Below are 14,288 nucleotides of genomic sequence, written 5' to 3'. Positions count from 1 at the left end.
TAGAATGGTAGATGTCACACCTCAAAATAGCCCTCCCCCCAATGGCAAGAGGTGAAAACTGAATTCAGAGGCAGCATAATATGATAGCGGGGGACAGCAAGTTGTTATTGATCCACTCAAGCATTTGTTCAATATGAGTCTGCTGACACATGGCAGATATGACCATCCGCCCACTCGGGGGTTCTTGGCCACTGCTACATCGCCTCTTTGCAAGATTCGGAGAGGATGCCAGTCATCATGTGTTGCTGTATGAGGCTGAAATGTTTAAAAGCATCATGCATCACTGATTGTGTGATTGTGCTGTGTCCAGCATGATGCAATCAAATCATATCATACACATGCTAAACCAGAGACATAAAGACTTTTTTATTTCTTAGATTTTCCATTAGCAGTATAGGCAAACTGTAATATGACACACAGGCTGTGCTTCTCCTTTGAGAGCATGTGTCAGAGGACAGTCCAGTTGAGTTATCAAGCCTCTGCTTGCTGTCTTGTATAATGTTCTCCACAGGGAAATGCCCAGCTCCTGCCAAGTGTGGGCCATGTGTGAAAAAGCGATGATCCACCCACTGTCTGTCACTGCAAGACGCTATAAGCTATAAGGCTGCTGCCCTGGATTTTACGATGTCTGAGTGAACAGTGCAGAAAACTGAGTGACTTCTACTCCCTGTTTTCTTCTTTTTTATCGAGAGTGAGTGAAATCCTTCCACTCACAGCAGCAAACACAGTTGGGAGGCTTAAATATTTCACCATTATTAGTTTTCTCTAACTACCCCAGTGAGGCAGGGAAATATCTCTGCCTTTTCCAGAGCTGGCTCAGACCTCAGTGACAGACAAACCCGAGGAAGGTCGTGCCACTGCTTTAGCTGACTTCAGCGGCTAATATGGTCACTATTTTCCCATGCTGTGTTAATTCTAATCATTCCTCAGAAATGTATTGTTGTTGTTTTTTCTTTGTATCCAAATAAGCCCACTACAGTGTCCAAATGTGATTTCTCACCACATGATTTCATAACGACAACAAAATACTGACACAGATCTGTTCAATTCTCATGGCGGTGTAAATGACCCTGTGCTGTTCATCATTCTGGGAGAGCCGTGCATCACAGAGCAGCCGTCGCCCCAAGACAGTTGGCTTCACCAAACAACAACCTGAAAAGTTTTGTCTTGCAGGATTGTGGTGTGGAGGAAAATTGATTCCTCGCTTCAAACAGCCAAGTAACCCTGGGAAAATTGCACCTGCCACCTCTGTCAGTTTATAACCACCCTTTCGAACAAAACACACAATTCACCTGGCACTGCTCCTGCTCCTTTGTAAGCCGTCTGATTTTACAGTCTTGCCATGCATTCTTCGTGCTCTTACGACAGGTTTTAGCTCATACAAACTTTGCAGCTGTGGTTCTCAAAGTATGGGCAACTGGCCACAAGAGGTCCTCACTAAAATCTGATGTGCCCTCAAGGTTGACAAAGAAAGATTACCCTGTTGTGGATTTCATTCACCTGCAGTTAGTGTGGTACAATGAAGCAGGGCAACCTAAGCCTTCCTAACAAATGCATCTTGCGTCTAGACGTATGATTTAGTCGTAATGGATTACAAACACCATCAAGATGTTTTTATATGATGCATTTTTCCTGTGGCGCACTCAACCGTATGCTGGATCCCTAAATAAGCCCTCAGTCATCAGAACTTTAAAGCCGTTCCTAACGATGCCCGCTCTTATGGATTCAAGTCACGTGTGCAAGAAATACTCACTTTTCTTCTATTTTTATGTTTTTCTACCACATTTTACAACTCACATCTCCTGCGCCAGACTGAAGATGGCAGTTAGTTGGCATGGAAACTGTTTTAGATGGGGTGCAGGTAGAATGAATGGCACCACTGGAGCTCCACTGTCCCAATCTAATCAGCTGTATTGTCTGTTGGTCTGCCAGCTCCTTCTCTTATCAGATAAAGTATAAGGGGGCCACGCTGTGGAGCATACCTAGTACTTTAACTTTTCTTTTTCCCTTTTTTGTCCATCAGCCTGCATCTCAGCAGGCTGATGGACAAAAGACATGCTGTGCCTGTCCTTACTGCAAAACAGGCTCAATGTTCAGTAACAGCAGCATAAAATGCCTTCTTCGAGGATTATTTTGATGAAGATTAATAATAGTTGCGTGATTTGCGTAACAGGGTTGCTAATAAAAGCTCAAGGTCATGGACTGGGCCAGTTTATGTCTTTCTAACTGAGTGTTTGTGGTATACACCCACAGAATGTTGCCCACTTTGTTTTCATTATGTTGTCATTTCTCTTCCTCTTCCTATGTGCGTCGTCTGCACGGTTTAATTTAGTTTTTTCCTGATGTGAGGAGATGCTGCTGTGCTGGTATACTGGAATGCTGTACTTTCTGTAATACCACACTTACTATACAGAAAAGCAGGCTTTTGGATATTTCACACCACAAACTCTTTTTTTACTCAGTGTCCACCTGTTATTATGTAAATCCAATTCGCAAGACATGTGAAAATTATTAAGCAAATGCTTGTCTCTTTGAAGTGATAAGTGTGATCTGCTTGACACCTGATGTTAGGAGTTAAAATGAAAAAAAAGACTTAGTGTTGCTGTACATTATCAGCCTGAAGTCAGAGGACAAATAAAAGGCAATATTGGTTTTGTAAAAACTTCATTGCCTGGTGACATATTTTTATTGTGTGTGTGTGTGTGTGTGTGTGTGTGTGTGTGTGTGTGTGTGTGTGTGTGTGTGTGTGTGTGGTGGGGGGGAGGGGGGGTTGTAGTGATGTCATACCACAGTATCAGAGATCAGAGTACCTCTAATGAAATGATTAATCAATTTGGTCCAATCAGTTCTGCAAAGCCTAAAGGCAGGAGAGAAATAAATGGAACTCTGCAACAACTAATTGATTAACTGAGTGCTGGAGTCTTTCAGGTCTAGCGGTTGAAGAATGACGCTGACAGAAATACAGTAGTGTATATGTGGTGCCTATGCTTGCTGTTCAGACAAAGGCAGCAGGATCTATTATAGACAGGACTGTGGGAGGGCACTTCTTCACCCAGATGGAAAATATATATGCAAACAAAAATTCATTTGGTGTTTATAAAGGGCATTTCTACACCCGGGACAGAAACCCCTCGGAGAAGCCCCACTCTCAATTTTCCCCGTGCACCGTGCTGCTGTGTACAGTGTATTGGACAGAAAAATACATCAAGTGATGGATTATTCCAGCAGTGTTTTTTTCCTTTCTTTTTTCGCAGGTGGGAAAAATAACTGCTCTGAGTGTCGGGGAATGATGTATGCAAAATGAAATGTCAGCAGAAGATGAATGAAACTGTAAAGCCCAAGAAACATGGAAGCCACAATAAATTAAAAACAAAAAAAGCATCATGACTTGCTCCCTTGGAAAATCTATCTGGTAGCACATGCTTCTAAAACTGTGGGAAATCAATCTGTGATGAAGGAGAGCAAAAATACTGGAGGCTTAAAAAAAAAAGAACAGATATGGCTTGAAGAGCTTTATATTATCTTTTTGCATTGTGTAGCCTAACTACTGCTTTTTAATCGGTCAGTCTATGTAAGAGTTCCCAAAACACAATAAAGTAAATTGTATACAATTTTCCCTGAGCAATAACCTTACAAAAATAAACACAAAAGTGGGACAAAGTAGTAAATATGCTAATTCCTAGCCCCTGGTGCAGGTGTGACAGGTAGAAGCTTCAAAGTTGTTTGAGAAGGAAGCAGCGCCATCTTGTGTCAGAAAATATCACAAGCATGTATTTGTCTTTAAAAGTAGTGTTAAAGAAATTTTTATTCATATCATTTTAATTTCTTTTTTAAACGGCTAGATTTAATATAATGCAGATATTTTCAGAAAAAAAAAAGGATATTATTGATCATTTTAAGAATAAAGTCGAAATTTCAAGAAAAAAGTCGAAATGTGCAGAATACAGTTGTTTTGAGACAAACTGCCACGGCTGCTGCTCTACAAAATGCCTTGTGTAGCTGAGTTAGTGAAGAAAAAGAAGCCGTCGTGTGATACAACATACATCCTCTTGTTATACTAAGGTGTGACCATTGATCGCATCTGTCCATTACCAGCCATTTCATTTTGAACAAATCCACTCTTCTAGGCTTGTGTGTGGGTATGTCTGACCAGATGCAACTTTCTGCACCATTTTTTCAACTGTAATTTCCACATTTCGACTGTTTTTTCCTCCACATAGATTTTCGACTATAATTTCGATATTTCGACTTTATTCTCAAAATGATGTTTGTTTGTTTTTTCTTAATGTGGCCCATCGTAAAAATGATCATGTCTACACACTGAACACTCATTTTAAAGGAAAAGGTGGAGCTCTCGCTTTATTTCTCGGCAATGTGAAAGATTTCTCTGATTGGTTTGATTTCAGAAATGGGTGGGACATAGCGCAGCAATGACCAATGGAAGTTGATCTAACGCCAAAATACCAAAAAGTAAACAGACTTTGTTTTTATGTATCAGGTGCAACTCAGTTCGCAGAAGTGAAGGTGTTCCTGAGGCCGTGTAGTATTAGACACCCGTCTGGTTTTGAACAATACGAGGACTCTTCTCTGTGCAGTCGCTTTGGTTGTGTTTTTAAGCGTACATCCTGCTGATACAGAGTGCGTTGCACTAGCTGGCGCGCTAAGTAGCCTCTAGCTTGTTTTGGTTGCTGTCTTTTATACGAAAGTAACATTAGCTAACAGCTCTGCCGCGGAGTGACAGCTAGCCGAAGGTAGGGAGATTTGTTTGTAATTTATATGCTTTCTAACAGTTCTTTGGGTTCACGTGTGGTATTTATCGGGCATTTAATGTGGTATGATTCTGTAATTTCACACTGACTGTGCAGTGCCATTTCCAAGCGAGCATTGCCACCCACACCGAGTGTTTAGCTTCTAGCTACATTTTTCATCCTGTTTGCACCACATGTCGCTGTGCTGTATGATTCCACTTTAGAAGTAAAGTGAAGGCAGCTTTGCGTGATGTATGTATCAGGCAGACAAACGCGATGAAGCCCGAGCGCCGCTGTGCTGTCATGGCTGAGGATGGAGCTCTGAGTCCAGTAGGGGGACGCGCCGGGTCATCAGGCCGCCTGCGCCGACAGTCCTACAGAAGTTCAGAGCATTTCTGCAGCCTGCTGGACGGCCTACTGTCTCTCAGACACAGTGGGACCTTGTTTGATGTTGTGCTGGTTGTGGAAAGTCGCCCAATACAAGCCCATCGTATAATATTGGCAGCCTCCTGTGATTATTTCAGGTAAAACCCACAGGAGTTATTTTTTGTTTTGCTTTCATCTTCACTTTGCTGTTTTCTCTCTGTGCACACGACAGTACTGTATGCAATCTTTTGTGCCTGTTTCCACAGAGATCCAAAATTATCATACAAGAGCATTCATATGCATGCCATTGACCATCAAAATAGTCAGCCACCTCCAGGCTAGTGAATGAATAAGTTGTTTCCTATAACACACACCACAACATATGCTAATGTGTTCACTAGCAAATCTGACCAGTTACTCTGGCACCCCCGTGTCACAAGACACAGCCTAGGCATTTTGCACAGTCCAGTTGAAACCAAATGTATCCTCAAGCTCAGCAACATTGTCATATGATTACTAGTGGTTTGCATATTTTGGGTTCTGCCACCAGTCACATGATTGCTTTGCCCTCAGAGGCCTTGAATTGCACCTGTGATTTAGTCTTTCCCTGCGTACTGTAGTCACATCAAAACTTCTGTGGAGGTGATTTAACTTTTAAAAAAATTAAAGAGTTCTTTCTCTGTGATATAACTCTGGTTTGTTTTTATTACCGTCTAAAGCCTAAAACTTGAAAACATTTACTGGTAATAAAACCAGTGTCACTTGTTCCTTTAAGTCCACTGCTTACAAGGTCACCATAGAGCTACTGTGACTGGAATACAAATGTCACCACCAGATAATTTCGAGTGTATTACTGTGAGCATAGTTACTGTGCGGTAATGCTATAGATTCAAAAACATGTAAAAACCTAACTTGTTGGTATTTGTTCCTGGCTATCTGTTCGTCAGATCACAGTCAGTGTTTGAGCATAAGTGTTCTTATTCACTTGAGTTACTCCATAACAGCCTGGAAATGTTAACAACAACTACACATACATTCACACCTGGAGCTGGTCTACATTAAATAGTTAATCTAACATGCATGTCCTTGGATTGTGGGAAGAAGCCACAAATTCACACAGAGAACATGCAGACACAACCAGCTGGCAGGTTCAAAGCAGGAACCTTCTTGCTGTGAGGAGTCAGCAGTGATTTGACTCACTCGCACTCAATGTAGGGCAGCTGGTTCAGCTGATTGCAACATTGCACCTGATTTTGACAACACAATCAGGCCCAATGTTGCATCTGTGTTTTAATCTCCCCAAATGTTTCATCAGCTAGTTAAACCAGTAAGGTGACATAGCTGCAGTTTCGTTTTAGGTCTGTGGTGAATTTTACTTTTACTTGCGATTTCTTTCCTACGTCATGTCTCAAACTAAAACTGTAAGAGAAACATTTTAGACGTTTCACTGAAAACGTCAGCCTGTAGTTTGCATAAGCCAAGAGTCAATGCAACATTTTTGTTCTGAATGCTTGTTTGTAGTCAGTGCAGGACTGCAGAATATTTTCAGGGTAATGCAACGTGTCAGTAAACTCCCAGGCTCTGCTCTTGACAGGTTGCCCTCTAACCCCCTTACAGATAATGATTTTCCATTAAGCATTGTCAAATTCAATTTAATTTCACTGGTAAATATGACCTTAAAAGTGCGTATATAGAATAATCAGTTATATTAAAAACAGTTTGTTGGCTTATCCTAAAATAAGGCCTTTTCTCCCTCTGCTGGCACCATTTTTGCTTTTTCTCCCATACATTTGAATTCAACGTTCTTTGAGTTGCTACATCTCTCCCTGTGAGTCTTATCATTACTGGGCGACCAGGATGACCCAGCATAATACTTTATTACCCTTCTCCACTAGGGGGATGTTTGCAGGAGGCCTCCGGGAAACACAGCAAAAGGAGATTGCAATTCATGGAGTGTCCTACATGGCCATGAAGAAAATACTTGATTACATCTACACGTCAGAGATTGACTTAGACCCAGAGTGCGTGCAGGAAGTCCTGATAGCTGCCACACTTGTACAAGTAGGTTGTTGTTCCTACTTATTTCTTATTCTTATTCTGTTTTTTTTTTTTTTTTTTTAATTCTTTCAGTTAACCTGTGCAGCTTTTGTGTTTTCCAGCTCGAGAATGTCATAGGCTTCTGCTGTGATTTCCTTTTCTCTTGGATGGACGAGAGCAACATTTTAGAGCTGTATCACCTGGCCGATCTCTACGCACTGCAACAGCTGAAGGCCAAAGTGCACTCCTTCATGCTCAGCAACATTCAGACGTTGTCCCGAACAGATGTGTACCGACAGCTGCCCCAGGATGAAGTGTTCAGTGCGCTGAGCAGCGACGAGCTCCAGGTGAACAGCGAGAATGAGGTGTACGAGGCAGCGCTTCACTATCATTACAGTCCCGAGCAGGTGGAAACTGACCAGGTGTACTTGCAGGTCAGTCCAAAGGTGTGTCTGCATTTATACTCATCTATCTAAATAAAGCACACATCTTAATTACACTCTATTAAAGTGTTGCATTTATGTTTCTGTCTCCCTCACCTGAAGGACAATCTCAAGATGCTCGACGCAGTGCGATTTTGCCTGATTGAGAAGCACATGTTGCAGAGATTGCACAACAGACTGAAGCAGTGTCCGCTGAAGGATTCTGTTTCAGCTGCACTGCGTTACCACGAGCAGGAGCTCCTGCAGCCTGTCCTCCAGACTCCTCTCACCCAGCCGCGGTCCACTTTCCACTGCATACTGGGCTTCGGGGGAATGTTTAGTTCCAGCTCCCTCGCATACACCGATCACCTGTTTCAGGTGTTTCACCCAAGCTGGGGGGAGTGGAGGAGTCTCACTGCAGCTCACACTCCCCGGATGTCCAACCAGGGCATCGCCGTGCTCAACAACTTTGTTTATCTTATTGGCGGGGACATGAACACCAGTGGATTTCATGCAGAGACCCGCTGCTGGAGGTGAGAGCCTATCATACGCCCTTTATGGTTCATTTTTGTGGTGGAGTTAAAGCTGCAGCTGATTAATCTCATTAATCAGTTTATTACTGAATTTTTAAATTATAAATACAGGAAGCAATCTTACAGGAGGCTCTGGACTTTCATTTGCATGATTTGATCCTCGAGACGATAAAAGGAAAGGAAGGAAGGAGTTTGAGGATCTTTGCCAGCAGATGGAGTTTGCCTAGTTGTCATGGAAATGTAGATTTTCCATGTTACAGTTATTCAGTATCTTAAAGAACTTTTTCTCCGTGTTTGCTTTTTAAATGATGTGTTCACAGTTTATATTTTGACAACATCCGTTTAGGTACATCCACACCTCCAGCATTCACAATACTGTGGTGATTTGGGAGCTTTGAAAGCAGACACAGCTGCAGAAATATCAGGGAGGGAGTTTTCTTCTGGACAAGCAGAAAATGACTGAAATCACACACCTTTTGTGATTTCATCCTTTTTTGCTCAGCAATCTCCGGTGATGTTTGATGCTCTCGGCCTGTCTCCATTATGTTGCAGAATGACTGCCTCATACTCAGGTGTTATTTTCAGTGACGCTTTCACATGAAAGCCCGAGCAAAGAACTCTCTGGTCTTTCAGAGATGTTCTTTAAGTAAGCGAACCTGCTCTTCCTGTTTACCGGTCTGAATGGTCAATATGATGTGCTTACACTGCTGTTCTGGTGAGGAAGATTATCTTTACTAGTAGTTTGCCACAACAGCGACCAACATTAAAAGGGCTCAAGCATTAATTAGATGCAAATGGGGATACAGGTTTGATTCAAGTAAACTAGACACTGATATTTATAGTTTAATTTAGATGCTTTTAATTCAGTGTAAAGATACTAAATACATCGCTCCAGGGGTGTTCTCTGATTCACAGTTACTGTGGTGGAGGATTTCTGAGCAGCTGTCGGTCTCTGGAGGCGTTTCTTTGGCTGACACATTACTGATGTTACTTGCTGGCGTCAGATGTCTTACTGACTTGTGCACCGCATCATAAAGTCATGGAGCTGAATATTCGTAATTTCTGAGCTTTAACACCAGTTGACAGGGCTGGTGGGAGGTGGAGAAATGAAGTGGGGGGAAGAAAGTTGACTTCATGCTGAGACTTTGCACACAAACATCCCCAACTAAAAATCATTTACTAATGTTGCCAGTGCCTTTTTTTTATATGAACATTGGAAATTGAAGAAGTGAACTGAGTACAGGTTAGAGTAAAGGGGATTGGCTCGTTGCTTTAAGATGAAAAAAAAAACAACAACAAAAGAGCTGCTAAATCCTTAAAGATTTTTAAAACGTTATCAATAGAAGCCTAACGGTTCTGTTTTGTTTTAATAGAGTTTCCACTTTGCTTCCAAATGAGCTCATCTTTCATAAGGTTCTTCTTCACTGTTCTGAGACTCGTCTGCTCTTTCCAGATACGACCCCCGTCACAACAAGTGGCACACCATCCAGCCTCTGCAGCAGCAGCATGCCGACCACTGTGTTTGTGTTGTGGGCGGCCATATTTATGCCATTGGAGGACGAGACTACAACCACGAGCTGGAGTCGGTGGAGCGTTATGACCCACACAAAGACACGTGGGAATTTGTGTCTCCTCTAAAGAGAGAGGTATGGAAACCTGAAGGTGTGAAAGATTGAAAATGAGTGCATCTGATTCTTCTACTGTCCACATGATGGCGCTGCTTACTCACATTTGTGCTGAGACCTACATCCACTGTAATACTAGTCTACCCTTTCAGGTGTATGCCCATGCTGGAGCAGTGGTGGATGGAAAAATTTATATAACGTGTGGGCGCCGAGGCGTGGCGTACCTCAGAGAGACTTGCTGTTTTGACCCAGCAGCCAATCGCTGGACAGGGTGCGCAGAGGGCCCGGTGGAGCGGGCGTGGCACGGCATGGCAGCCGTTAACGGCCGCATGTACGTTATTGGAGGAAGTAATGACGAGCGCGGATACAGGAGGGATGTCCTGAAGGTATCGTCCTGAGTGATCGCAGCTGTTTATCGTTGGCTCTTTGCTTCTCATGCAGTTTAAAGTATTGCCTCTTTTTCAGCCTGCTCACCTCTGTTTTTTCCTCCTATAGTATGAATTTAAATTTAAAAATATTCCACGGCCTTTTCTAGACTGACATTATTTTGCATACTAATACAGGCCAGAAGCTTTGACTTCTCAAGCTAATTAAAATCTGTACGAGCCAGAGCAGCACGTTTTGATGCTCTGCCTGCAGCACTTTTATGAAATAAAAAGTCATTTATTGCTTGCTTTATTTTTTTCTTCCATTTCAGGTAGCGTGCTTTAACCCCACAGCCAACTCCTGGTCTTTAATGTCCCCCCTCCCTGCGGGCCACGGAGAACCCGGCATAGCTGTGCTGGACAGTCACATCTACGTTGTGGGAGGGCGTACGCACGACAAAGGCAACAGGATGAAATACGTTCACGTGTACAACGCCGACAAAGACGAGTGGAAAAACGGCACGAAGTTTAAGGCGCACGTCTCCGGCCTGGCAGCCTGTGTAGCGCTCATGACCCCCGCTGTGATTGCCCAGGCCAGAAGCTGGGAGCAACGCACCAAGGCTTCGTGGGAAGAAGTGGACATGGACAGCTCGGATGACTCAAGTGTGGACTGAAGCTGCCGTGTTAATTGGATTCCATCATCATCAAGGACCTCCTTGCGATCTCTTTCTTTCTTTCATTTAACTCTGCATGTTGAGTTTCGGATGTATTTAGTTTTTTGGGGGGGTCACATGCATGTTGACAACTCGGAGTGCCTCTGAACCAAAGGTGTCATTCAGGACCTTTTTCTTATTTCTCTGATCTGACCTTAGGTACTCTTGCCCCGTCCGGGAATCTCTTCTCTGAACAAATGTTCACGCTGCTGTTTGTTACTGATCGCTCGTCATAATTTCCTTAAAACCACCGGTGTTTCTGCGACGCTTATCACAGAGAGCAAAGGACGCTTTCGAGATTAGTAGCTATGCAATAACATGGTACTTTGGAGTAAAGACACGAATGTGGGCTTTTCCTTTAAGAATCAGAATCAGAATCAGAATCAGACTGTGGGGCCCCGAGTTATTACTGTGGGAACAGTATTACTGTGTGGCTAAATAAACATAAAAGCAACATGTTGCTCACTGCTAGCAAGGACAAGTCTGTGGCGAGACTGCCGGAGAAACTCAAAACCCGACGATGAATCTCCACCGAAATCCACAACTACCAAAACAAGAGAGCAAAAACTATGACCAGGCATATCCCAGACCAGAGTGTGCTCTGGTGTGACAACTTGAAGCTGAATGGGTCACAAAGCCACTTGGAGATTGGAGAAGTGACTTCTTCCTTATTTCTATTTTCTGCAATGTCACACACTGAAGTTGTATTCTGTAGTAATAACAGTTCCTGTTTCTAAAACAAAAATACTATAAAAGCAGTTTTGCAAAAAACAAAAAAAACCCCAAGCACGTGTTTTATCTGTGAAAAGAATGGCGGGGGTCACACAGTTAAGCTCTCATTATTCCTCAGCTGGTTCTCTGCATTGTCAGTGCACAACAATAAGCATACAAGAAGTGGGTTTTGTCTCCATCCCCCAGACAGCTGCTCAGTGGAGCTATCATCTCTCCAAACCTCTGAATGATCGTTATGTTTTGCAAATATCGTGCCTTGTTTTCTTGCTTTCATTCACTCTTAGCCTGAGTTTATATGTGATCTGCGTATGTCTGAACAGAGACGAGCCTTAGCTATCGTGCCTCTGATATCATCATATAAATAATGAATAATTCCAAATAATAATTATTTAATTTATTTATGTCTGTAGCTAGATAGAGGAAGGGGTCTACAGATTGAAGTTGCCATTTATTTGTAAATGAAATGTGAAAATTAACCATTATTTTTGTGCATGTGTGTCCTTTCACTGATCCGCTCATCACTTGAGCTTAATCGGAATCCTCATGATGGTTTATTTCAGAATATTTGTCTTCACCGAATCGCTTAGCACTGTGTGTGTGTGTGTGTGTGTGTGTGTGTGTGTGTGTGTGTGTGTGTGTGTGTGTGTGTGTGTGTGTGTGTGTGTGTGTGTGAGAGAGTGTGAGTGTGTGTTGCCATGGTTCATTGCAAACCCTGTTTCACACTGGACTCAACCACTGTTAACGCTTCATTTGAACCCACGTAATTGTAAATGTACCCGCCTTTTCCACATGATTTGCTGGAAACACTGTCAAACATATGCAAACAAGATAACTTTTTAAATTTGATTAAAAAATATATGTCCTGCTTTTGTCACGTCTGAATGTTGTATAGGGAAAAGTGTTACATGGATTTTACAATGGACTGGATTTTGTGCCAGCGTTGAGCTGGAAGCACCATTTATATGTCTTGGGAATCAAACATCTACGGAACTGAAACTGACTTCTAAGAAATATTAGTTTTTGTTTTGCTTTTTCCTTAAGAAAAGAAGAAGTAATTGCTGAGAAAGTTACAGGAAATTGTCAGGCGTGTAACTAAGAAGCAGATGTTTTGGCTTCGACAACTCTCTGACTTGAGTTTGTCTTTTTTTGTTTGTTTAATTTAAAGCCCATTTCATAAATCTAACATCAGCTCCCAACAGTTGATTGTGCTCCTTGTTTGAACTGCTGCCTCCTGCCTTTTATTCCTCCCAGTCTCTACCAGTTCCTCTCCATTTGGCTCTAAACTCCATCAGCTTTATGAAGGCTGACTGCTACTTTCCTCTCTGAGGCTGTTTCATCTACATCTGTTACCCCCCCATCAGCACTAAGTGTGTGCTCCCTCCCACACACCCCTCTCTTTCACACTATTGTGCCAGCCCCCAGCAAGTAGTCTGGCAGGATCTGCTGACATCAGCGCTGGACATCCAGGATCTGTGTTTGTGTTTACGCATCAAATCTCTGTGTTCTAAAACTATACTACCACCTCGGGGCCACTTAAAACGTACAGTCACGCTCTTAACCGCGTCAGCGGCCGTTACAGACATCTGAGTGCGGGTCGATCTGGTGCTCTTTGCTGGACCATTATCAGAGCAATTAAAAGGCCCACATTAGCCTGTGATGTAGAGTTATGCAGATTAAACCCAGTGGAGTTGAGGATGTATGAGCCGAGGGGATTTTGCTAAGTGCCCACTTGTATCCTCTACTTTCTCCTGCTCTGCAGGAGAGGAGGAAGTCAATTCAATAGATAACAAAGAAAGTCACCTGTAGACGAAGATCTGGCCTGCAAAACATTGCCTATCATTGTGTCGCAGACGATTTCACTTCTATATGTCTACACTGGAGTGTAGACATATAGAGTCATAGGGGCCATAGGGGGGCTTTGTCTTTATATCGTGGAGCATAAAACGATGAGTTTATCATTTATGTTTGCACCAGTATCTAATAGGGGTGGGTTTTGATAATCGATTTATCGATTAAAATCAATTCTAGCTCAGATAACGTGATATCGATTCATTAAAATCCTGAATCGATTTTTTAATATAAATTTATTTTGCCTGAAATGCCAGAATTTCAGGTGAAACCTCACAACATTTCAACAACCACCAAACAGCTAAAACAGTGAATGAAAGCAGGAACACAATACTTCAAGAACAGTTTCCCGACTAAAAATCTGTTTTCTGCATTCGCTTGCTTGTTACGCACAAGACTGCCGTTGTTTACAGCGCTGTCGGCTGCTGTTTTTTTTTCCTTTTACTTACTTCTGAAAAGAAAACCTAATTTCTGCTGTTCAATGGGCTACAGAACAAATTGAAACTTTTTTAAATTATGCAAAATGCAAAACGCTTAGCTGTGTCTCTGATAAAACCGCTGTAACTTCAGAGGAAATGTCCATGTTGATTAATGGTTTTCTTTCGTTTTTGATCTACTACAGAATATTTTTATAAAATCCCAGGCCAGGAAAATCACCTTCAGGTTTTTCTGTGTTTTATCTTCAGCTACTTTGACACAAAGGCATCTGCTGTGATGCTTACACCTTTGATAAAGTCTTGCGAGTGTCAGCTTCCTTTTTATAGATACAAAAATATGTAAATGTACTGATCTTAATTATAATATTTCTGACTGTCTGAGGCAAAATTTCCCAGATACAAATCGAATTGAATCTAATCATGGATCGAATTGATTCGGGACCTTGTGAATCAGAATCGAAT

The 14,288-nt window shown here is 42.3% G+C and overlaps 1 protein-coding gene across 2 annotated transcripts; it reads left to right on the top strand.

Annotated features, from left to right (window-relative positions):
• Positions 1–4,466: 4,466 nt before the first annotated feature.
• On the top strand, positions 4,467–12,406 carry klhl22 (kelch-like family member 22). 2 transcript variants are annotated; one of them, XM_012917403.3, is made up of 8 exons: positions 4,467–4,751; positions 5,012–5,272; positions 7,010–7,175; positions 7,274–7,585; positions 7,697–8,106; positions 9,560–9,752; positions 9,884–10,117; positions 10,429–12,406. In XM_012917403.3, the coding sequence occupies exons 2-8, from the start codon at positions 5,025–5,027 to the stop codon at positions 10,768–10,770; spliced, it is 1,905 nt and encodes a 634-aa protein (XP_012772857.2). In that variant the 5' UTR covers positions 4,467–4,751; positions 5,012–5,024; the 3' UTR covers positions 10,771–12,406. The 2 variants fall into 2 exon arrangements, with proteins under 2 accessions (XP_012772857.2, XP_004544164.2); XM_004544107.3 differs by having other exon boundaries at positions 7,274–7,597.
• The last annotated feature ends 1,882 nt before the right edge of the window (positions 12,407–14,288 follow it).

This window comes from Maylandia zebra, linkage group LG12 (genome assembly GCF_041146795.1).
Source record: "Maylandia zebra isolate NMK-2024a linkage group LG12, Mzebra_GT3a, whole genome shotgun sequence".
Taxonomy (NCBI): Eukaryota; Metazoa; Chordata; class Actinopteri; order Cichliformes; family Cichlidae; genus Maylandia; species Maylandia zebra.
The sequence above is the reverse complement of the archived record's forward strand: the minus strand, read 5'-3'. Positions and strand labels throughout refer to the sequence as shown.

Coding starts and splice junctions, on each gene's coding strand:
- klhl22 (XM_004544107.3), top strand. CDS start 5,025: ATGAAGCCCGAGCGCCGCTGTGCTGTCATGGCTGAGGATGGAGCTCTG. Junction 7,176..7,273: donor TAGCTGCCACACTTGTACAA/GTAGGTTGTTGT, acceptor TGTGTTTTCCAG/CTCGAGAATGTCATAGGCTT. Junction 9,753..9,883: donor TGTCTCCTCTAAAGAGAGAG/GTATGGAAACCT, acceptor CTACCCTTTCAG/GTGTATGCCCATGCTGGAGC.